General features: G+C 39.3%; 1 protein-coding gene across 3 annotated transcripts in view; it reads left to right on the plus strand.

Moving 5' to 3' along the window:
• METTL24 (methyltransferase like 24) overlaps positions 1–25,919 on the plus strand; it is a 67,836-nt gene that overhangs the window by 15,441 nt on the left and 26,476 nt on the right. For all 3 annotated transcript variants that reach the window (XM_089530576.1, XM_089530578.1, XM_089530577.1), the window contains exons 2-3: positions 699–838; positions 4,798–5,026. In XM_089530576.1, coding sequence (XP_089386702.1) covers positions 714–838; positions 4,798–5,026 — 354 coding nt within the window. In that variant the 5' untranslated portion in view covers positions 699–713. The remainder of the gene's footprint in view (positions 1–698; positions 839–4,797; positions 5,027–25,919) is intronic.

The raw sequence follows: 25,919 nt of genomic DNA on the forward strand, positions 1-25,919 counted from the left end.
GGAATACTTAAAGGTGGTTTTACCAGTTCTTTCCTCTGAAATATAGCCTACAGCACCTGGTATATGTCCGTGTTCTCTCATCCAAGTACTAACCAGGATTGATCCTATTTCTTCAAAGGTAACTACCCATATAATATGTTTTTAGTACTATAGCTTGGAGGCTCCCGCATCATGGGTCACTGGAGAGATCTCACTCCTGGAGGAGTTAATCCTGATATGGCACTCTGTGTCAGAAAGGCCACTCGACCCTATGATAACAAAGCTGGATCCATAACTTATATCAATCCCAAACTGTAACAAGGAAATAAGATATTATCATTCCTTAAATGTCAAATGTAGAATGTAATCCAAGCATAAAAGAAAAAGTAAATTGACTTTTGCCATTGAGGAAGTTGTTCTTGAAAAAAAAAAGCATTCCATGCATAAGATTTACTGGAGTTCAATTATTTGTCTTTTATGTTTACCCTGCTCTTCTGTCAGGCTTCTTTTGATCCAGCATATCCTTTCTTTAGCAAGGCACACAAACAAGAAATAAACCCAGCAGCCTTTTTCTCCTCAGTGTGTCAGCCATGGATACAGTTAAACTATTTCCTCTGAGATGTTTACCTCTTCCTTCCTTCCCCTTGAACTAACAAAACGGGAGATATATTAGAAAAAATATGAGGTGAAATGAAAGAAACACTTTATTGTTTTAACAGATTTCATGCAATCACATGAATGTTAAAGAGCATGCAGGAATCCCTGACAACCCAGCTAGGCCCTGGTCAGTCTGCCTGGATGACAGATTTAATTTGGTTCATCAAATCAAAAAGAAGCAATGTCGCCTGTATTCACTGGGGTAAGTGTTTCCTTTGAAAGGAGAAAATTAATCTCAAATGCAACAATTCAGAAAGCCTGCTCTTGAAGCATTCTGTTAATGGTATTTTAAGCTAGAATTGCTTATAGTTATCTAGAAGTCTTTTTCTTCATTTTCATCTTCTTCTACTACATCTCCCCCTCTCCCTTCTCTTCCTCCTCCGCCTGTAGGCTGAAGTAGCCCATATAATCTTACACATGAGTGTTCAGTAGTATTTATTTACATGGCCTTGCATATACAAGTTGGTTAATAAGTTTATAGTGTCAAGAGCTTGGAAAAATTATGTTTATTGGACTACAGCTCTCAGAATTCCTTAGCCAAGGTGGCCATCCAATAACATTTGATTACTCCTCCAATCTGAGAGAAATCCAAAATCTTTTTTTAAAAAAAAATCTTCCTACTTGAGTATCCTCTGGTTCACAGTTGCCTGGATTCAAATACAGGAAATAGTTTGTGAAGTCAGTCCATTCTCACAAGCATATGGCTGAAACAATCCCTCTATAGTGGCATACTCCCTTTTGGGTAAGCCATAACTGAGTATCTGCAGTCTTGCAGCAGTGGAAGTGGTGTTCAAGTTGCTGGTTCATGCATTACTTCTTTGTGTAGACAAGGTGGTGGTGCGTTATCTGAGTTGTCTGAGGACACTTGTGTGGAAGGCTGCAAGTTTGGTAGAGAGCTAAATAAAGGTTCTGCTAGCTGTGCAAAGTCTTTTTAAAAATGGCTACAAGAGGAACTTTATCTGAGAGTAGTTCACTGAAGAGGCAGTGAGTGAACTGAATGACTTGTAAGGAGAAGAAAACCTCCCAACAGAATTCCAATATCTGTTTTGGAATGATACATTTTTGGGCCAACCAAAAGGTACAAAATATACCACACTAGCTTCACAGCCTTCCTCATCAGGCAGTGATGTTACACGGAAAGAATAACAATGTTGTGGTTATGGCATCTACATTTTTTTCCTGTTACTGTAGATTGTTTAAGAAATGTGTATATATGAAAATCAGGAATTCCTGATTGGGAATAATCTGAGTGGGAATAAAAGCAATAAAATGGAAGCAATTAAATTTTGCTTCTTCTTTTGAAGTCAGAGATTTGGCTTCTCTTTTTGAACTGCAAGGACAGTGCTTGGAGGGGAGGGCACTTTGTAACTAATAGAACATAATGCTTTTTCCTCAAGGAACATGGAGCCTCCATTTCCAAAGTCAGAATAGTTGTATGTAACAGGTTTTGGGGACTATCAGCAAGGGAAAGCTGTCACTACCATGCTGCCCTTGGAAGTTTTCCAACAGGGTGGCTGACCAGTTACTCTTGGAAAGAGAACCTTGGCATTAAAGCTTGCAATTTCCAGAACTATGGAGTGGGGTGTGTGGTTTAAAACTAATAGTCCAAAAAGTAACTTTTCCAAGCTGTGATTGGAAAGTAGTGACTTTTAGAGTTGTGCTATACATTAATTTTTTAAAAAATAAAAGGGACCTTTTATTCCTCTTTTTACTGTTTGTGTAAGGTAGCATGAAAGTATGAAATAGTATGGAAATTTGGATGTTCCTTTTGAACAGCAATCACAGGGTTCAGTGGGGGATACTTTGTAACTAAGGGCCTGAACAGAAAGGCCAAAATAAAGCTGCTTCAGGTCACTTTGGAGGTATGCTGTTTAAATGATGCATGCGTCCTAAGAGGCCAGAAGTCACGCCAAAGCCACGTTCTAGTCCTAAGGACTGGAGTGCAGCTTTGGTGCAACTTCCGGCCTCTTAAGATGCATGTGTCATTTAAACAACATACCTCCAAAGTGACCCAAAGCAGCTTTATTTTGGCCTGTCTGTTCGGGCCCTAACAGAACAGAATTTTCATACTCCCAACTTGTGTAGGATAGCATAAAAGAGCTGTCTTTTGAAGGTGTTGTAAGAAAGCAAGAAGCCATGTGTTGATTTTACAGCAGTCTTCTAGAAATTGTAAGCCCCCTCCATACAATTTGAATGGGTATCCCTCTGGAAATTTTGTAAGTTTCATTTTTCATTTTATCACCTGGTTTCTGCAGGTATACTCTGGAAGAGCATGACATCTGTCTTCCATTAATAGGCCCTCATGTTGAAAAATATAGAGACATTTCAAAAAGGTTTTAAAGAGCAGAAGAAAAATTCCAGCTAAGATTCAGATACAGCTAACTGCGTATGTGAGATGTGTATGTTTGTAATGCTTGAGGAATTACATAACAATCGACTCTTAATTCATTGTGACTCCCAATTGACTGCTTTGCAGTGATATTGGTGCATAATTCTCCTCTTTGGTGCATGATTCCACACCAAACAATTTTGTTCAGGGTAAAACCTCCCTGAAATATGCTTCTTATCTAATGTATTTTTATTTATGAAAGAGGAAATGAAGACCAGCTGGGTTCTTCTCAGAGGAAGTCTAAAGAAGGAGTAAATGTTTTAGAGTATGAAATGGGCAGTTCCAAAATAAATCTGTGCTGAATGAAACATATAAAGGAATGTATTATTGTTTGTGAAGACTGAGCTGAAAAATAGAAAACTTTTTATTTGAACATGATGGAGCAGAGCTCAAAACTTGTGGAGGTTTCATTCCTCTGAGAATATTTTTCACTGTTCAGTCCATAAGGGTGCATGCGATTCTCTGTGACAGATTTACAGAGGGAGGTGTTACTCACCATCCTGCTAGGTCATTGCAAAATGCATCAGATCATTTGATTGCCCTGGGATTAAGTGTAGTACCTTACATTTCTCCCTATTGAAATCCTTTTTGTAAATTTTGGCCCAGCTTTCTAATCTATTAAGGCTATTTTGAATTTTGATCCTGTCCTTTTAACTTAGTGTCATCTGCAAATTTGATAAACACACCCTCTATTCTTTCATCCAAGTCATTGATAAAGATGTTGAATAGCACTGGGCCCAGGATAGAATCCTGTGGCACCCCATCAGTCACTGCTCTCCAGGATGAAAGAAGCCATTGTTGAGCACCCTTTGGGTTCGGCTGGTCAACCAAATACAAATCCGCCTAAGAGTTGCATTGTCTAGCCCACATTTTACAAGCTTTTTTGCAAGAATATCATGAAGGATCTTGTCAAAGGCCTTACTGAAGTCAAGAAATGCTTTAGCCACAGCATTCCCTTCATCTACCAAGCTGGTAATTTTATTTAAAAAGAGACCAGAAACTCATGTAGATTTTTGTGATTATGGCATTCTCTTCTAAATGTTCACAGACGCTCTGTTTAATGATCTGCTCTAGAATCTTTCCTGGTATTCTACATGAAGTAGTTGTTTTAAAACAACCAGCCAATGCCAAGCATAGGGAAATTAGCATCTACATTACAGAGTTATAGGAATTCATTACACTTTTAAGTGCCATCGCTCTGTCCTACAGAATCCGTACAGAACTGTACGATTTGTACTTTAGGGAGGTATTCAGATTTCTCTGTAGAGTACTCTGGTGCTGTAGTTCAAGGGAATGAATTAGAGTCCTCCAGCAAAGATGTTTTAAGTACTTTCCCAAACTACAAATTCCAGAATACCTGAGAATGGAGGCATTTTAGCTGAAGTGGAAGCATACTGATCTGTGTAGTGCAGATATTCTTCAGGCACATGGTCATAGAAGTTGCTCATTCCTGAACAAGCATCACAGTTTGCTCTTGCATCAGCTGAGTTCCTGACTGGAGGTCTTTTTTCTGTCCCCATAGAAATCAATGGAAGCCGATTTCATTTGTTGGGAGAAAGTAAATGCAATCATATAATATATTATGTACTGATAGTAAATCAGATAAAGACCACTGTACTGACAAGCACATTGACATTTCATGAAAATAGCTTGATGTTTTAGAATTGTTATCTGCCTCAAGCCCTTTATATATTAAAATATTAACCATTGTACCCTGTCTTATTTTGTTGTTATTTGAAAGTTATTCTGTATGTTCTTTTTGCTTTACTAAGACTGGGCAGTGATGACAATCAGTTTGAGATCAGCATGGCCAACAGTGGTTGTGAGGTGCATCGCTTTGATCCCAGTATCCAGTCAGCACATGTACGGGAAGGGCAGCATCTCTGGTACCATCGTCTGTCCATAGACTGGCGGGATCCCAACCCAATGATTGCGGCTCATAAGCTTCGCACCAACACAAAGAAGCTTGGGACCATATTAAATGACTTTGGACATCACAAGGTGAGACTTCATACTTTTCACATTAGCTTTGTGAGGCAATAGAGGAGCCATTGTATTCATAAACCTCAGTTGCCTAACTATCCCTACCTCTCTTTGAGCCCTTAAACCACCTCTAAAATTTGAATGGGGAGGATAAAAAATTTACTAAATATAGCTCCAAATATCAGCACTCCAAGACTTTGGAATGATTACCATTTTCTGTACCCCATAATCCCCACAGTCCCTCTAAGCATAAAGAAAGCATCCAGAAATTCAAGAATTTAAAACAAAAAGTGACTTCATTTTTAGTCATATTTTCAGCCAGTTTTCAGTTAGCCCACCAGTAGATGCAGTGGTGGGATATGAGCTCTTGCCACAGTTGCCTACCCCAATCTGTGTTATAAATGTCAGTCAAAAGGTAAGTTAACTGGGAATGCATAGCACTACAACAGAGTCGAGAGCACTACATAGCACTACAACAGAGTGGATGTGAACATCCATGAAACTGGTGTTCAGTGTTGCACCATAGATACACAGAGTTCATAGGAGAAGCACAAATGGTGGAAACAGTGTTGAAAAACAAAGAGCCAAAAATACTCCTTAAGTTCTTTATAATGTCTTTTTCTTCTTTTGTGTGATGATAGCAGAGTTTGGAAAAGTGACCATGCTGGTCACTTCTGTGTAGTCTATAAAAGTAACTTTCTCAAGCTCTGCTTGCCAGTCATGTACATTTCACGAGATTGGTTATTTGTATTCTTTACTGGCTTCTAAGACTTAGCAATGACTAAAATTGTACAGCAGTTCTAAATAAAGAAAAACAATTTGGGGGGTTCATCACATTCTCAGCTAGCACACTTTTGGGTTAATGCTACCCTTTAGTATGTGATAGGATGAAATAAATTGCTAATATATCTTGATGCCTGCAGGTAGTACTATGTGTTTTTCTGAGTCTTTCTTAAGAAAGGCACAGACGTCGCTAAGGAGACCAGCCCCAGGGCCTGATAAGCAAAGCTGTAAAATGTAAAATGTTATTGTAAAGCACAGGATATTATTTTCTGGGCTATTAATGCTTAGTTCCACCATAGTCACTATTTTGAAATTATTGCTAACTTTTAGGAGCACTCAGTTTTTGTGAGATGACCATTTTTTTTTGCAGGTAATTGCATTCCAGTTTATTCTTTTTAATGGCAGTTTTTCATGATTTTCAATGATATATCTGTATATAAGTCCCTTGAGTTTTTCCAGAATGTCGTCCCATTACATTTCTGTGAATGAAGCTTTATTCCTATGAGAGTCCATAGATTGCACATTACAGGTGGGTTTGGTAGAGGGTATGCACATCTTCTTGTAAGCTACATCTCTTCTGTGAGTACATTTTGAGTCTGTAGATTGCACATTACAGGTGGGTTTGGTAGAGGGCATGCACATCTTCTTGTAAGCTACATCTCTTCTGTGAGCGCATTTTGGCCAGGATTAGGGATGCCACAGAATCTGTAGGTACCAGATCTTCTGCAGTGGCGATGTGCTCACACAATGCTAGACTGTCTTGTGACAATGGAATCGGCCCTTGAAATTTACCAAGCTATTTACTTATATGTCTGTAGACATTGTAGTGTTAACTTTGGAAAGTGATGGAGAATGCTGAAAGAGATGGAAATACAGTGGCCACTTGATATCTGCTGAAGTTTGGTTCCAGGACCCCTGTGGATACCAAAATCTGTAGATTCTCAAATCCCATTAAATACAATGGCATAGTAAAATGGTGTCCCTTATATAAGATGGCAAAATCAAGGATTGCTTTTTGAAATTTATATTTGTTTTGAATATTTTGAAGCTATGGATGGTGGAGTCCATGAATAAAGAATCTGTGAATACAGAGGGATGATTGTAAAAGAGAAGAGAGAAGCATATTTTATGAGTATACAAATACTGTATGTGTAAGTAATGTTGTGTTAGTACTTTTTGTAGAAAGATGTGCATTATTCTATATATTATATTCTACCCAAAATACACTAGCAAAAAACCTGAAACCCAGAAAAACTGCTGGGCATCTGACCTGCTTAAATACATTGGATACAGACTATGTTTGACTCGTATGTCTCCAGCCAGAGATCCCATCTTACTTTGGCAAAATGTCTGATAGCACCTGCATTTTTACTGCATATTATCTTTTTAAAGGAGATAGCTAATACAGTGCCTCCTTATGCAAGCAATTCTGTGGCAGTGCAGTGATGTCTGAGCACATGTCCTACCCTTCCTGACTGGTCTAGGGATGTGCCAGGAAGCTCCCATCCAATCGCTTACCTCAATGCCAGGCTGGTTTCCGCTCCAGTCTCTGAAGATGCAGCATGTATAGACTGATGGAGCTTTCTATTCCTTCATCTTTAACAGGATTAAGGTCCTTATTTGTTATGAAAACCTAAAAACATGCACAATAGGTTGGCCAGATGCAAAAGAGGAAAGGACCCCTTCACTTTTTGTGCAGAAGAAGCAGGAATCATATCTTGGCCTGGCAGGTTCATTTGTTGAATTTTTAAAATCTACATAACTGTTGAAAGTGCAGGAATCACATCCTCTTTTACACCTGTTTCTCCTTTTCCCACAATAAAGGCAATGCAAAGTGGGTGGGCATGATGTAAAGCAGGAAAATGTCCTGAGGGAAAGAGCCTATCTCCTCCCATACTGATCTCTCCCTTCAGATTTCTGTGGATGGACTTGATAAAGAAGAGAAGAGTTTTTTTAAAAAAAGAACCATGGGACTGTATTTAATATATATTTCTGCCTTAAATGGAACTTGAGAGGCCATGTACTTATTTAATTACTACATAGTAATAGATATTAGGATTAAATACCCTAATAGATTAAGTACCCTAAAGATAACAGATCTTATCTGATCTTGGAACTAAGCAGGATCAGCTCTGGTTAGTATTTGGCAATGAAGACCAATTACTGTACACTGTCTTTCAGAGGAAGGAACTGGAACAACCACCTCTGAGTATTCATTGCCTAAGAAAACCCTATGAAATCAATGGGATCACTATAAGTTGAAGGAACATACACAGACAGTCACTAGATATTAGGCATAATTAACTAAAAACTATAAAATAACATCCAGCTAATGCTCTTCCAGATCTAGCATGAGCTGGTAGGTTGTATGTTTTATCTGTCAGGTCAGTTCATATATTTATTACGGTCTTAGGCTGTAAGCATGCTTCAGATGATAGAACTAGGCAGGTGGAAGGTGGCCAAATGAATACTGCATGATGTCCATCATGATCTTAAGATTCAAGTAGCATATGTTGTTGGTGATGTTTGGTCAGGGTGGGTGGGTTTATGTTTTCCTTAGGGATAACAAACCATTTTGTTTCTGATTAATGTGGATGTCTTGTTTATAGCAGAATTGGATGAATCAGACACAATACAGTTTATACTGCTTTCTCTCTTCTGAGGGAAGCTTGGGGAAATTAAGGCTGCCTTGTATCTTTGGCTTGTGTCCTGCAGAGGGACTCCCAGAAGCTGCTATTAATTAAGGGTGCATTGAAGTGAAGTACTGAGAGTGTAGTTTTGTGCATGTCAAGTCAGAAGTAATTCCTGTTGAGTACAGCAGGATTTACTCCTGAGTATATGCAGATATTTTATTCATTCATTTATATCCTACCAACCCTATATCTGAGGGTTTCAGGGCAGTATACAATAAAATTAATTTGAAGCAATTTAAAACAATGAGAACAATTTTAAAAGACTATGGGGATATATAAAATTGAGAATCAGTGTGGTGTAGTGATTTGAGTGTTGGCCTGTGAGTCTGGAGGCCAGGGTTCGATTCCCAGCTTGCCATGAAACCCACTAGGTGACCTTGGGCAAGTCGCATGCTCTCATCCTCAGGGGAAGGCAATGACAAACCCCCTCTGAACAACTTTTGCCAAGAAAACCCCATGATAGGTTTGTCATAAGTTGAAGGCACACATCACACACACACAGAGAGTATTTTAGCACTTAGGTTTAGTTAAAACAACTTTAAATAATGTAAACCATAGCTCATGTACAAATGGGATAAAATCATTTAGCCTCAAAGGCTTTAATAAAAAGCCATCTTTTGACTTGGGGCCAGAATGACACTAACATTGGTAGCTGTTGGACCTTTATGGGGAGGGTGTTCCATAATGGGCCTCCCATAGCTAAGAAAGCTCTCGACCATGTCCTCCCACACTTCTGGTGTGGTACAGAAGAGGACCACTCCATCAGACTTCAGTTCCTGGTTTGGAGCTTGAGCCTTTCTTTTTCTTAAATAACCAAGGGATTTTGCAGCACCTTTGAGACTGAGAAAAGGATGTTGATACAGGAGCTTTTGTAGACTGGGCTTACGTCAGTTTGTATTTCTGTAGACCCAGGCTGCATCCACACTGCAGAAATAATCCAGTTTGACACCACTTTAACTGCCATGGCTCAGTGCTATGGAATTCTGGAAACTGTATTTTGCTGTGCCACCAGAGCTCTCTGAAAGTGAATACTAAATGTCTCACAAAGCTGCAGTTCCCAGAATTCCATAGCACTGAGCCATGGCAATTAAAGTGGTGTCAAACTGGATTATTTCTGCAGTGTGGATGTGGCCCTATCTACAAAGCTTATACTTCAATACTACTTTCTCTCAGATGTCTCAAAGGTGCTACTGACACATACTGTGCATACTGACACAGATTAACCTGGCTGTGTCTTTGAATACTGCTATTTAAATGGTCAACACATCCTTGCTTGAACAAGACGATTCCTGAATTTCCTGAATCATTTTAATTCATTCATTTCCTCTGCACTCCATCTTTTCTTTGACTCTCATGTTTTTAGAAGTTGATATAAAACCAAGCAGTTCTGTTTGAAGTTAAAAGCCGAAATTGCCCACTATTGCAACTTTCAGGGCAACTCATTTTTTTGGAATATATAAATGTGTGTATGTGTGTGTGTGTGTGAATATACAGATATGTCTGTCTGTCGTCTGTCTGTCTGTCTGTCTGTCTATCTGTGTGTTGAAATTGCTAAAATGGAAGGGAAAATAAAAAAAGGGGGTGAAGAAGACACAGAAATATTCACAAGGCAAATATTCACGCAATCACGCAAAACAGGGAACAAGAACTTGTGCCCCTTTTCACCCCAGAAACGTACAAGGTCACGATGTGTTCAGACCCCCACTGAGCATGCACAACGATTCGAATTGTTGAATCCTCATGGTATGCACCAGTGTGGTAATACAATTTGTTTATTTGGTTTTTTTATTGAAGAAATAAGCAAGACACACCAACCAAATATAAAGACAAACAAAGTAACAATATATAAAAAACACATACATATCCAAATTCATCTAATTTATACAAAGTTACCACCACCTTAGAAAAACTAAATGCATTTGACCATATCATCTCTAATTGATATCTATTTCCTCTTACTTTAAACCCCTTCTCTCTTCCTTCACTACTTCTTATTGCTTACAAACTTGTTTCCTCTCTTTCCGCTCCTTTTTTTTCCTTCTCTTTTCTTCCCTTCTCTCTTCTATCTATCAGTTTGCACTCACTCCGCTTTCTGTGAATCTGCATCACGTGACTTGCCTTGGATTTGGTTCCCCCTCGATTCGGAAGGGCAACCAGGTGTGATAAAACATTCACGTTATAACATGAATTCACATAGCTGAACCAGGAGTCACCCTGGATCTGAGCTGCAAAAACCTCAGTGTGATAAACAACCAACTTCCTTGCAAGCTTAGGGATTATTCAACATTAAACATAAAACCATCATTTCATCAGTAAGCCCTATTTGAAAGCCTGCAGAGTTAGGCCCTTCTTCCTCATGATATCTTAGGAGCAAACATGACATAGTTTTAAAGATAAGGCCTTCCTTCCTTCTAGCTTCCCTACCTTTTTTGAAAGCATCTTGCTTGATGATGAGGTCTAAAATTGTCAATATCTTGCACAGAATTTTGTGTCTTTTGAATTGCCCCAACAGAATTGGCACAATGTCTATGTATTTTAGTAGTAAATGAATGCAATATGGGCAGCATTTGAATGTGCATGTTGTTTTCTCCAAATGAAAGCCATGGACAAACAGAAATAAAAGGGTACTTGAGGGGGAATGTGGAGTTTGCTAATGGGACATTTCCCTAGAACTTTTGTATATTCAAAAAGGCACTGGTTCCTTCTTTATTTTTCTTCCTCTGTGTTCCTATAAACAGTTAACAGGCACAATTGACTGGTTACAGCACTAGTATCATTGATTGTGGAAGGCTTTGAATCTCTTTCTAAGAAACAGAAACAAATCTCTAGGCATATTCACAGACGACCAGGGCTTAGAAAACATATTCACAGGGAGCCATGTTGGACCTATAGCAAAGTACAATAACATCAAAGATGTACAAAATACATTATGCAAGCTTTTGAAGTTCCATTATTTTCTTCATCCGGCAAAGGAATTAAGAATCATACACTAATAATGGTGTAATAACAGCAATAACATGTAGAGTCCTAGCATCTTTCTCTCACACAGAAACAATTCTCTGAGACAAGACTTCTACCTCTTTTGCAGGTTCCATCACATGCTTTGCCAGGTCAGCTTGGCATGTTCTAGTGAACAAGCCAGAAAGGAAAGTTCCTTTTCAGTGTGTGCATGCGTATGTGTGGGTGCAAGTGAAGAAATCAAACATATCGGGAGCCTTTTCAAACTACACAATTGTAGCACTTTTGATTCTACTTTAACTACCATGGTCTGTATCAGTGGCGTCTCAACCTCCTGGTGTCACCCGGTGCAGGGACCGTGGTAGCTGGGGGGCTTGGACAAAGGGCTGTGCTCACCCCTTCTACTTTGCTGTGCCAGTGGGGGCCACCTCACAAGAAGCAGGTAAGCAGGGCTGGATGCGCTTGGCCTTGTCCCTCCTTGTGACAGCGATTCCTCAGGAGGAATACTGCCACTGTAGAAAAGTAGAGCTGGGAGCACTTGTCCCTCCTCCCCAATGGGAGAATGTCACCCCTCTTCTGGGGTGTCACCTGGTGTGCACCGGACCACTGCACCCCCTAGTGACTTCATTGGTCTCCATCATCCTAAATAATCCTGGGATTTGTAGTTTGCAGAGGTAATAGAGGATCTCGGTAGCTCAGAATTCTACATCATTGTTATTTTTCTTCAGATTGTCATTGACTTATGGATGACAGACCTTTAAGAGTCCTCAGCTGCCCTGCTCAAGTCTTGCAAACTCTGGACAGCCATAGCTTCCTTGACTGAGTCTATCCACCAGTGATGCAGCCTTCCTCTTTTCCTACTGCCTTCTACTTTACCATCAAACATTCCATGCTTTGGGGCCCAATAATCCACAGTATCCATTTCAGACAAATTTCCTTTCAAATTGGGATCTCTGAACAATTCCCCCACATCTTTCCATTCCTTTGCCCAAACAAATGTGCCTCAGATGAAATTACTGCCTTAGACTTGACCTCTGGATAATATGCAACTTCTGTGTGTAGATATACATATACATCACCTTCTGACTGTATAGTCAATGAGGAATAAACATCCATATTGAAACTGACTGCAGTGAACAAAAGAATGGGTTGCAGGCGGTAAACAGAGTAGGTGTGAGGGTGGAAATGGGAAGAAAAAAGAGATTCATGTACAGTTGTGCTCCCTAAAAGTTTACCTTTCAAAGCCCAGTACATCCAGAATCTACAAAAGAGTCATACCTTTATTCAGCCAACCAAAATGCATGATACAAGCTTTCAAAGCTCCATTGGCTCCTTCATCAGGTAAAGGTGTTAAGGATCATACCAGAGAAAAATAAAATAAAATGACGATGTTAGTCACAGGCTTGCATTTTCTCAAGATGTTATTGTTTTATCTTCTGGACTTTAGAATGCTTTGCTCCCAGTGCCACATGGCCAGAAGCAAGAGGGACCTGGTTGTGTAGATACCTCTCCCCAAAAATGAGGAATGAATTGCTCTGCTTCAGTATTTTTGACATCTTTGTTGTACCTTTAAAATGACATGAGAAAAAATAAAATAAAAGAGCCAATTGTGCAGAGGCTGAGGATGAAGAGCAGGGGGTGGAGGGAGAAAGATCCAACCAACTCACGATGCACCTCAGCCAGTCAGTTTCCTGAGTGCCAACTCCTCTGTGCAATTGGTGAAGTGGTGATGGGGCATTCTGAGAGTGGTGCTGATGCCACAAAGGAGGCAGGAGGGAGCATATTCATTTCTCCCTAGCAGAAAAGCATGGAGGGGGTTGAGCACAACTTGAGGTTGGAATGGAGCCATTGCTACCAGAACACAGCAGGGATGGGCATTGCTTGGCAGCAAGAAAGAGGACCTTGCCTACAGTGTCCTCTTTACCTCTTCCCCATGACACCTAGTGTGCTCTGCATCCATCACATTTCCACAGTGATGCCACTGGCCCTTAAAATCATGCCTGGAAATTATCTTAAAAACCCAACAACACCGGAGATGAAAACCAGAAGTTGATTTCTGATCATTTTGGAGACTACTTTTTAGCTGATTTGTGAGAAAAGCTCAGGAGCTGTAGTGCACCACAGGGATGGATGGATGGAACTGGCCCCACTGCAGGGATGTAGCCAGGATTTTGGCAAGGGGGGGTCCAGACTAAGTGCCACCATTATAATGGGGCTTGGGTGCAGCGGCACGGCAGCACACACCATTCATTTTATCTAACAGAAGGGGGGGGGTCTGGACCCCAAGAACCCCCCTCCCCTTGGCTACGTCCCTGCCCATTGGCAACTATCTTCACCCTCATCCTGGTTAGCCTGTATGTGTTCATTTAATGTCTGGAAGAGGTTCAATGTACTATTACATCATACAGCTCTCAGTACTTATCTCCTGAGTGTTTCTAGAAAATCAGTTTTGCATCTCTGGACTACTTCTGTTTCAGCTCTGCCTATTCAAGATGATTTTCCTCTTGAACATTCTTCTTTGGAAGGATCTTTTCTATAGCCAAATCCTAGCAACTGATAGGTTAAACCCCCGTAGAGGGAGCCCTCAATAGTCTGGTGCTGTGGAGGTTAAAATGTATGCATGTGAGTGTTCATTATATTGCTGTGTTTAGGCAGCTCTCTCTAGCCCACTTTCCTTTATGCTTCAGCAATGTGCCTGTGACTTGCATTTCTAATGATCCAGCAGAATCTAAAAATCATCCATCATGGCAGCAATTTGTAACAAAGTGGGATGTTTCATTCTCCATAAATCCCTTTGCACCCCCAGGCATTGGAAATGTAGTGTGGGATCACAAAATAATGAAGACGCATCTATCTGGAACCCCTTTGCAATGAATTACCATCCATTTAGGAAAGTTTCTTCTCTTGGCTGTAATGCATTGTGTAGTCTGCTCAGTATCTCTGTAGCACTAACTTTGCTGTAGGTGTACATTCCTCTGCTGTAAACAATTGGAGCTGGGCTGTGGCCAAATTGCACATTACACTGCAAGTTACATCGATTACCCTCCCCCACCCAAGGCTTTTTAAGACAAACAAAATATAGCTATGAAGATGCACTCTGAAGCACAAGATGCACATGGGAAGGGTTTCTTAACACTTTCTTCCCCATCTGTTTTTCTGATAGAAAAGAGTTTTGTCTCTGAAGCAAAAACATAAACACTTAGTAGCTATTCCACCTATATCTCCATCAATAACATTATTGGCACTAAACCACTTGGAAAAAGCCATCCCAGAGGAAAGGCTCCAAGAACAAAGTCTTCTACCAAGTATCCTTCAGTCATAGAAGAAATGGTGATAATCCACCACGCTTTCTCACTGCTTAAGATACCAGAGAATTATGGCTTGATCGAAAGAGAAATGCAGCAACATCAACAACAAAGACTTCCCCCTCCATTGTCAAAAGGAGATCACCCAAACAATAATTGTGTTTATTTGGGTGGCATTGATAATATTGATGCAGATATAGATACTAATTGACTGATTGTACCATCATGCCCAACTTCTTTGTCAAATCTAGATCAACCTGTTAGTGGGGAAAACATCCAAATAGTCACATGGAACGTTGCTGGGTGGAAGGAAACAGTGAATGTTGATATAGTGGGTTTTCTTTCTAAATTTGATGTTGTTGCCATCCATGAAACTTGGTTAACTAGCGAGGATGAGCCACTAAAACTACCAGGCTTTCAATGTTGGGATACCCCTGCCCAAAAACTAAGAAATAAGGGGAGAGCTTCTGGTGGCCTCTGTATTCTTATAAAACAAGAATTACACTGGCATGGGGAGAAATTATATAATGGGGATAAATACTCCCATTCCCTAGTTATGAAATTTACCTATAAAGATTTTGAAGTTGTAATGGTAGCCATGTATATCCCTCCTATTACTTCCCCCTTCTATAATACCAATTTGTGGACATCTCTAGAAGCTCAAATGGAAGAATTTATAATTCTCAATCCTCAATCCACAATAATTTTATTGGTTGACTTCAATGCAAAATTAAGTCCATCTCTTTATGATTTTGTCCAAAATAACAACTTGCCAGATGAATTTTTTGATAACCACCCACAATGGTGTTCTAGAGATAGCAAAAGCATTAATGCCAGATTGTCACTGGTATCCTTGATTTTCAAATGCAATCTTCAAGTCCTGGGGCGCAGAGAGGAGGATAGCAGCTATAGATATCCTTATGCATATCATGCATCTAATTCTAGTAGTGTACTAAATCTCATCTGTGTGTCGAGAAACAAAAGTGATCTTTTCTCTGAGATTGTTGTCCACCCAAGAGGGGAAAGTGATCATCAACCTGTGAGCGTGACACTACGTGGTAGTTCAGATCTTAGACCAAGTAGTTGGCCTGATAGATGGATCATAGACAATCAAAAGGTGTGTCAGAATGGCAGGCTTAGATGGGCTAAAGTTGATACTACGGCAATATCAGTTAGTCTCAAACTAGAGAACGTGGAAAACTGGGCCAGTACAATCCGGTCACCTTTGGCTGATTGGGTAGCAGTCACAGATGCATTTACAAACTTATGCCAAATGTTGAAGAACTATTTAACATCTAAGCCCACAAGAGGAAACCGTAAGAAAAGTAATTCACCCTGGTTTGACACAGAATGTAGAAATTCTATGGAGCAAACTAATTGACCTTAAAATTGAATTGCGATTGTTGTTAGGGCTTGCGAATGAATTGAATATATTTCTAGTTCTGCTCTAACAGCAGCCGCGGATGTCCTCTTGTCCCTTTATACAGCCCTTTATACAGGTACTAGTTTGAGAGTGAGATTTGGTTTAAACGGGGCCTTGACAAATAAAATCGATACATACAAAGGGGTAAGACAAGGGTGCTTATTAGCTCCCTTATTATTTAATTTATATATTAATGACCTGCCATCTGCATTGAAAGATTCTACAGTCCATATGCCAACAATCCTACATACTCCTTGTAACACTTTGCTTTATGCTGATGACATGATTTTGTTATCATATTCTCAAGTAGGTATGTGGAGATTGTTAAACAGACTTAGTGGTTATTGTCAGAATAATTTTATGACCATTAACAAATCTAAGTCAAACATAATGGTATTTGGTAAACGAACGCAGAGTCATAGATGGCAATTAGAGGGTGAGCCAATAGATCAAGTAAAGAGCATCTCTTATCTAGGTGTAACATTCTCAGAAAAGGGATCCTGGTCATGCCATCATCAAAGGAGTTCACTTAGAGCAAAGGCCTGTTTGAATCTCATACTTAAACTAAAAGCTCACAAATACCCTGGCGCTCTAACCCCAATAATTAATGTTTATAAAGCTGAAGTTACACCTATGCTTTTATACGCAGCAGAAGTTTGGGGTCTAAATCCCATTTCAGTAGTTGAACTAGCTCAGTCTCATCATCTGAGATGTATATTGGGTGTACACAAGAGGACATCCACGGCTGCTGTTAGAGCGGAACTAGATTCATTCGCAAGCCAAAATCAAAGTGTTTAACTATTGGTGTAAAATTAATGAAATGGAGCCAGATAAACTACCAAAATTATGTCTCTCAGAACAGTCTCAATCCCATCTTGAGTCCTCTTGGTTTAGACATATAATAAACTTTATTATGAGCTGTGGTCCCCCTGTAACCTGCACAATCAATGAGCAAGTAAAAAAGGGTGCGAGACACAGAATCCAGGATATCGAGGCCCAAAAAGATATAGCCACCCTTAGTAAGGTAGGCATTTTAAAATGGCTGAGCTGTTTTAAATGCACTTTTCAAAGACCTAACTATCTAAAAATACAAATGCCAAAATACCTGAGGGAGGCATTTACTCGAGCTAGATTTGATCATTTTGACACAATGGTAAGATATGGTAGATTTAATGGTATTCCTTATGATGAGTGAACTTGTATTTGTGGAGACCAAGAGATTGAAGATTTAGCTCATATTCTATTCAAGTGTAATTTGTACCAACAGAAAAGAGACCAGTATCTTGGTCCCTATATCAAACGATCAATGGTCTGGGATACCCATGTTAGAACTTCATACTTCATGAGTGGTCAAGATTCAAAAATATCTATTACCACAGCTAAGTTTCTATGTAAAGCAATACAGTTGAGAGCTAGATATGTGGGGACAATTGGGGTCAACTGTAGAGGTCATGAGGAATTTTGATGTGTAACTGATGTTCAATCTTTTGTTTTATGTACTGTCATTTTAAAGCTGTATTTTCCCCTCTCTATTTTACCCATTTTTGTATTTTGAATCTTTTATATAGATTTTTATAATCAAGTTTTATAATTTTGTTTCATTTATGAGTTTTGTACTTAAATTGTATGGCATTCACATGGTATCTGTACGGTATTTTATTCATATTTTAGATTTATTATATTTAGCTTTTTCTAATTTCTATAGAACTTCTATAGAATTTTTATAGTGTGTTTTGTCTGCTTTTGTGTTATTTTGATATGGCCTAAGGGCTAATCAATAAACATTGATAGATAGATAGATAGATAGATAGATAGATAGATAGATAGATAAGAGTTCTGATAAAAACAGTTGATTTCCATTTGGGTGAATTAATAGTGCACAGTTACAGCAGTTTGATATTGCTCTTGTTAATTATAACTGTATAGTGGTTTTGATGCTGCTCTAGTTAAATAATAATAATAATAATAATAATAATAATGTGAATTGTGCCGTTACATCAGTCTGACATTTCTAACTGTCATGGCTTTAGCCTACAGAATCCTGACATTTGTGGTTTAGTGGAGATACTTAGAATTCTCTAGTGAGTCCTCCTGAACTATAGTATTAGAGGTGCCTGGCAGAGAATTCCAGGTACCTCACAGAGCTACACATTCCAGGATTCCACAGGATGAAGCCATGGCAGTTAAAAGTATTTTAAAATGTTTTAATGGTGCAATATTTAAATAGAATGCTTGCTTGTGATAATTTCTGTAAAATAAGATTTTTACAATTTAATTGTTTTAAGTTTTTGTAAGATGCTTTGAGTGTCTTTTGGGGAGAAAGATGGGGTATAAATTAATAAATTAGTGGATTAAATAGTAAAAATATTATAAAAATGGTATAACTGTGTAGTGTAAAGATAATTCTTGATTGAAGCTGTATGCTTTCCCCTAAAGGTGAAAAAACAGCTTGTGGGATTTGAGGTAGCAAATCCTGCAAAAAGAAAAATAGTTACAGTAAGAATTCTGTCATAATAAGGTGCATAGTGACCTGGGGCACACCTGGAACAAACTACACACTGTGTTAAACACATAGTGTGAAGGAATCCTGGTGGTGCAGTGATTAAATGTCGATACTGCAGCCATTCACAGCCACAAGGTTGTGAATTCGATACCATCCAGAGGCTCCATGGTTAACTCAGCCTTGCATGCTTCCATAGGTTGCTAAAATGAGTACCCAGCTTGTTGGAGGCAATTAGCTTACACATTATAAACTACTTCGTGAATGCTTAAGTGCACTGATAAGTGGTATATAAATATAATTGCTATTAAAGCTATATATTTCCTTTTCTAAAAGTTCTAGAGGTCAAGCGGCAATTTGGATTGGGAACACTATGTGTGAGTGGGCTTTCTCCTATCTGGTTTTTATTCTAAATGTTTGCTCTTTACCCCATCCAGGGTTTGTTTTTTTAAAACGTCTCCTTTGGTGCCAACTGAGGTTCTCTTCTTTTTAAACCTACAGAAAGTGCCTTCCAAATTTTAGATAAAACTTAAGGGTCCCCCCTCCCTGGTTTGTACTGGTTCATCTGCATTTACTTTTGAGTAAAGAAAGCTTAATGCCAACTGTCTAATCTAATTTGATCCTTGTAGGCTCATGCAGTTTCTCTTATACCCTGTATACCTACACATGTCTGTTCAGAGTAAGCTCCATTGCATTCAAAGGTCATACATCATGAAAGCATATACGAGAAAGGAGCCAGTTAAGGAACAACAGACGTAGAAGCTAGGAGTGTAGTTCAGGCAAAATTCACTGGGATGCTGGGCCTCAAAGAAGTAGGATGTTGTTATTCCATCCATGGGAGATCCCAGAAGGTTTAGGTACCTTGATCCTCCAGAGCCACACTCCCAAAGAGCTGTGCGAATTAGGGCCATACATATATTTATTTTGGTCAATAACCAGTAAAAAGGAATTAAGTCCTACTCTCAAAGTTGTCTGTTTGTGTGCCTTGTAGTCCTGACATCTTATAAGGGTGAGTGGCCATTTGGCCTTCTTCCTCTAACTCCTTGAGCAAAGAAAGTCCTACCCAAAGGCGGTTTATTTATTTATTTGATTTATATCCTGTATGTTTTTCCAGTAAGGAACCCAAGTGCCTCACAATTTAAGCTGAGAGAAATACAATTAAAACAATGAATAATGCAAAAGTTAAAAGATCTTCTGCAACAGACACTTAAGACTCAAAGATCTGTGTGAACATAAATGTTTTTTATTGCTGGCAGAAGGACAGCAGAGAGGGAGCCAACCCAGCTTCCTGTGGGGTGAAATTCCATAGTCTGAGAGCAGCCACTGAGAAGGGTCTCCCTCATGTGTCACCCACCCTGTCTGTGAGGGTGATGGGACTGAGAGAAGGACCTAGTCCCACAAGGATCTTATAGCTCAGGCAGGTTCGTACTGGGAGACATGATCTCCAAGGCCTTGTCTGCATTGGCTGGGATACTCCAGGGTCAGCCCAGAGTATCCTGACCTTGCAGCTGCCTCAACCTGCCCTTGTTACCTTGGACTCTGTTTTCAGGCTTCACCAGCTATCTGCACAAGGATCCCACTGAGCTGCCCAGTGTTTCCGCCACTGCTGCAGGTTGCTCATTTCTGAGGTTATAACAGCCACCAGGTGCATGTGCTACCACCATGGGTTGTTTGTTCTAAGGCCAGACTAAAGTGACCAGCTCTGTGGGACACACATACAGAAACCTGTAGTGGCATGGGAATGGAGGTGTCCAGATCTCCCTGGAAGATCTGGACTAACAAGTAAGTTATTCTAATGCATTATAAGACTGGTTTACCCCAGTTCTGGTGTGGAATGTGCCAGATATCCTCTGGACTGCTTGCATCAGAACCAGGGGTTGTGTTGTACATTGTCCAAAAGGATGACACCAGAACAGAGGCAGGGATGAGCCCTTTGAAGGTGGGGACAGGCCTAAGTCTGCTGTTGCTAAAGGACCTGGTCTAACTTAAAATTTCTGTCAGGTATGGCAGCATCCGTTGAGTCTCTGGAGAGTAGGAATTCCACATATGGCACCATTGCTAAGAAGCTCCTTTCTTCAGCTGCCATCCTCAGATGGCAGGTATACAGAGACAAAGAGGAAAGCCTATGGAGAAGCTGGTATGAGATCAAGTGTTCCTCTGAGTATATATGGTGGAATGGGTAGACATCAAAAAGAACTGTGGTGCATGGCAAAAGATGTTCAGGGATGCACTCACACTTTCCAATAATCAGGAGTCATCTTGGAATTACTCACATATTTTCACTATTACTTAGTTGTCACCACAGTAGCTAGAAAATTTTAAAATGTGTTATATTTTATAAAAATTTACTTCTCTTTAAAAATAAATAAATAAAGTTAAACCCTCCAGCCCCAATTTTGAAAAAAATAAAATAAAAGTAACCTTTCAGCTATAGAAGGTTGTTTTAAGGCTAATTGGTACTGGTTTATTCATGAAAGGTACTTTGTGTGACAATTTTGCCAATGTGTCAACTGTGCTTGGAAAGCATGCTGCAATTGCTTAGAAAGCTAAAAGCTCCCTATCAACCTGTTTTTAAACATCTGACATGATCACTGAATAATATAGGGCTGCAGTAGAATTTTACAGTAACATCACTGTGCCATCCTAGACAAGGAATCTCACTATGTATTTCTTATGTTCGATTTGTTAATACAAAGCTTAAAGCTTGTTACACTTTTTGGTCTAGAGAAAAGTGGGGATGTTATTTTTATGTCTTCTTATCTGATTGAACAAATCGAAGGTGATAGCTAGAAAATGAATGCTCCATTCTTAAGGATGTTCATACCTGCTTTTCAAGCAGTGATTTCCTCCTCTCTCTCGACAACATTATATTTTTTTTGCTTTTTACTCTTGTTCACTATTTCCATTCTTCATTGCTCTTCATTTGAAACTATGACAAAAGATACACAGGCCTGAATATACAAGTAGGCAGAAAGTGGCAAGTCCCTCAGTCATTTTTTTATTTCATTAGTTTGTGCATCACTTAATATATTAGTGTATTTTTATAGCTAGGATAGGAAGAGATGTCTGTGAGATTTTCTGTCTTGGGAAATAAGTTTGCTGGCTTTTGTTAGCATATTTTACATCCCTCCCACTGGATATGCAGTTCCATAATTACTATCTAGTGCTGGGCATGTTTCAAGGTCAAAGTGACCTCAGAAAGTAGAAGTTATTCATGTGTAGGAGTCATGCTCATCAGAGGACATGCCGAGGCCTAGATGAAACTAAGGAAAGGGGTTTGCTGATCACGTTATACCCCACCCACAGGTTTGTGCATTTCTGCTTACAATGGAAGCAAAGTGATTCCCACATCAAAGAGCAATTGGGGACCATACTCTTTACCTCACCTTCTGATGATGTTATTACATCCCTCTTCTTGCCTGATCATCAGAGGATTGTCTAAAATCCAATCCATGCATTTTCACTTCAGTGTTAAAGCCATCAAGCCATTCTGGACAGTTTTGTTAGTTCCTTGGAAAAGCCATCAAGGCCTTTGTCACAGCAAATATAACAGAATACATCCCTCAAGGGTATGAAATGGGGTATAAATATCTGCCCCAAGCATAGCCACATTCTGTTCACAGACTAGGATCTGTCTGTGTACCCTCAGACACAGTCTGAGTCTCTCTCCATTTTCCATGGACCTCTCTTCAGGACTGGTAATTACCTGTATATACTCATGTATAAGTCTAGAAATTTTAGCCAAAAAACTGACCCCCAAAACCCAAGTGGACTTATCCATGGGTCAGTCTGAGTACTGTAACTTACAAAAAAGAAAGAAAGAGAGGAACCAGGGAACCATCTCCTGGTGAAAGGCAAGAGCATAATCTGTCCTGAAAGTACTGACCCCTCCCAACTCTCTCATCCATCCAGCCTTTAGTGTGAGGACAGTTATGCCTGTTGAAATTTTGTAAGTTCTTTGGCATTGTTTTCCATTGTGTCATCCTTTAGATCCTTTGTTACATGCTCCTAGGTTTTACCCTCAACTTATCCACTGGTCATATCAAAATCCATAATTTTGGCCGCAAAATCTGCCCTCAACTTATACATGAGGTCAACCCATGTTCAAATATATACTGTATTACTGGTATACACAGCTGAAAAGATCCCTGCAGATGCTAGCATTGCAGGTAGGGAACCCCAGTCCCCACCTTTTAAAACTAAATTTTAAATGATGAATTTTAAGTTTAGATTGTTTTAATACATATGTGTCTTGTTTGTTCTTTTAAACTGATGTATGTTTTAACTGAAGTATTTTAACTGATGCATATTTATTGCTCTGTTGTTCTCTGCCTCGATCCATGGAGAAAAAAATATCATCATAATCATCATTTAGGATAACACCTTGGATATTTTATTCCCTGACTTGTTTGAATTTCTCTGCCATAGAAGATTATTCGGTTAGACTTGACCTAGCTGTTGTGACACACATAAGAAAGGGAGGTGGAAATCATTTGGGATCAGCAGTTAGTATGACTGAGGCAGGGAACCTTTCCCAGAGCACTTTTTATCATTTTCTCACTGAAACTTTGGGGGCTTCAGAAGACATCATCTCTCTGCTCATAACCCACCATTATTTTTTTTACTTATTTTGCTTCTCTCTTTCTTCCAACAATAGAGTATTGCTTAACAATAGAATAACAGCACAGTGCCCTCTAACTCCAAGTAGGAGGAGCCCTTCATCACCTTCAATCTTAAATGCATTACGTCTTTGAGTGACAAAAGCAAAAGGAAACTCACACCTGCATTGTGTATACAGTATGTAATGTAATTGTATTTAGGGTGGGCAAATTCCAAAGATTCGGAGCTATTTTGGTCTTTTCCTTACACTTGATGGAGTGTACCCCCTCTGATTCTCCCAATACCTTGACAATTGGGGGAAGGAACAAATTGCTTTTCATCATTTTTATGCAATTCTGTGCAAGGCTTATGATTCCTTTCCCCAAATCAAGGGGCAGGCAGGGTCACATTTGGGACTTAAATACAGCCTGTGGACTGTGCTTTGTCCATCCTTGTTATATGTTTCATCTCAGAACTAAGCCACATTACGTTCAATAGAACTTCCATAGAAATCTGCATATATTTTAGTAGCCCCTCTCTCACAAATCTTGGGAATGCAAGCCCATCCTATATGATACCTTAAAAAACTGAATTACTCTAGAGCTTTCTACACTGATAAACCAAACCCCTTCCTACTCTGCTGCTTTGTTGTAGTATGGAGGTGATCCTGGACTCTTGGAGGTTATGCCAGATGAATACAAGCACTGGGTTTAGCCTAAATCAGAAATTAAAATGGCAGGGAAATTGAATTGTTAAGAATAAATTAAGGATTAGTTTCCTGGAAAACATGAATGAAACTGTGTAAGAAGGATTATATTTGTTAGTAGAAAATAATTACAAAACCATTCCTCTGTATTCGCTTTAACATCTTTCTAATATGAAATCACAATAAAATTTAAGAGCCACATTTTCTTATTGTTGTAACAAAAAAACCCCATGTATCCTTTAAAAAGTCTAACTGGATTTGATTATCACTGCAAACTTTGTATTGGTGTAGCTTTATACTATTCATGATTACTAAGTCTCTACCATAAGTAATAAAGGGCATGAAGTTCATGCAAGAATGGAAGATAGAAAATAGCAAGAACTGAAAGGGGGAGAGGTTTGTTGATATAGAGTCTGCCTTACAAAATCTTGGGGAAATAGTTAGCTATAAAATTTAAAGGCCTTTAAAACCATCACATTAAAGTGATAAATCCCAAGCCATTTGAGCATGTGATTCAACAAGAAACATCTGTCTTCAGCTGTATAATTGAATTATGGAGTCTTGCAAGATTCATTGCCCATGATACGAATTTGATTCCTTTGGAAATTAAATCAAATCATATGGAGCCTTAGTGGAAGCCCAGGAATACCGATGATGGGTGATTGTGGTTTAATTTTTATGATTAACTGTTACCATATGTGAATTTTCTACCTGATGATATATTAGTCCACTAACAAATATTATTTCTAATGCAAACTGTTATGATTGATTGGCAGCCAAGTTGATGCAGGTGTTTCAACTTAATATTTTTAAATCTGTGTGTTTTGTGGCTTCTTGACTGTCAGCTCTTACACATACATCATGCAGCAGGAAAAGATCATTGCTCTTAGAATATGTTGAATTGGTGGCTCTCCTTTTTCTTCCCACTGAACCCCACCCCACTCAGCCCATCTCTTCAGCATTTTTAAAGAATGCAGGTGAACGCCACAACCTGTTTTTGCCAAAAGGCAGATGTTTGGGGAACAGTGGTGTCTCCCCACTCTTAGGGTGTCACTTGATGTGGCCTATACTCCTTACAACCCCCTAATGACACCCCTGTTGCATTGCAATGAGACTGGTGAGGCCAGTACCCAGCAGGTGGCTTCTATGTCATTGTGGCAATTAATCTCCTCTGAGTTTTAGTCTCATTTTTAAGAGTAATCCAAGTTGCTGTACCCCACTCCCAAAATAGACTCAGCACCTTGGCTATTTTCTTTAAAGTTTAGGCTAAAGACAATTGTGGATGCACTGCCCTACTGACAAGGAAGCCACCAGCTGTCACTGGCTGAGGTCAGTTTGACCTTAAAAGTTACTGTTCTTCCTCTAGGAGAAGAAACATGACTAAAGAAAGAGGAAATAGGAAACCCTGGGATATGGCTGTTGTCCGGGATAGAGCTTAAAAATGTCACTTGTTTAAACTACAACTCTCAGAATGGTCATTGTGCTGGAGAACTGTGGAAATTGTAGTAAAAAAAAGTAACTAATCCAGGCTCTTGTCTAGGGATGCATCCGCGCTGCAGAAATACAGTGGACCCTTGTTATATGCTGGAGTTTGGTTCCAAGATCCCCCGTGGGTAACAAAATCCGTGTAAATATAATGGCATAGCAAAATGGTGTCCCTTATAAAAAAAATGGAAAATCAAGGTTTGATGTTTGAAATTAATTTTTTAAAAAATATTTTCAAACCATGTATGCTTGAATCCATGTATAAAAAGAAGGGCCATCTGTAATGAAGTTTCACACCTCTTTAACTCCCATGGCTCAATGTTATGGAATTCTGGGATTTGTAGTTTTATGAGATATTTAGCTTTCTCTGTCAGAGAGCTCTGGTGCCACAACAAACTACAAATTACAAATCCCAAGATTCAAACTGCATTATTTCTGCAGTGCAGTTGCTGCCTAGGA

This window comes from Sceloporus occidentalis, unplaced genomic scaffold (assembly GCF_023333645.1).
Source record: "Sceloporus occidentalis isolate IW3139 unplaced genomic scaffold, rSceOcc1.0.p SCAF_6, whole genome shotgun sequence".
Classification (NCBI taxonomy): domain Eukaryota; kingdom Metazoa; phylum Chordata; class Lepidosauria; order Squamata; family Phrynosomatidae; genus Sceloporus; species Sceloporus occidentalis.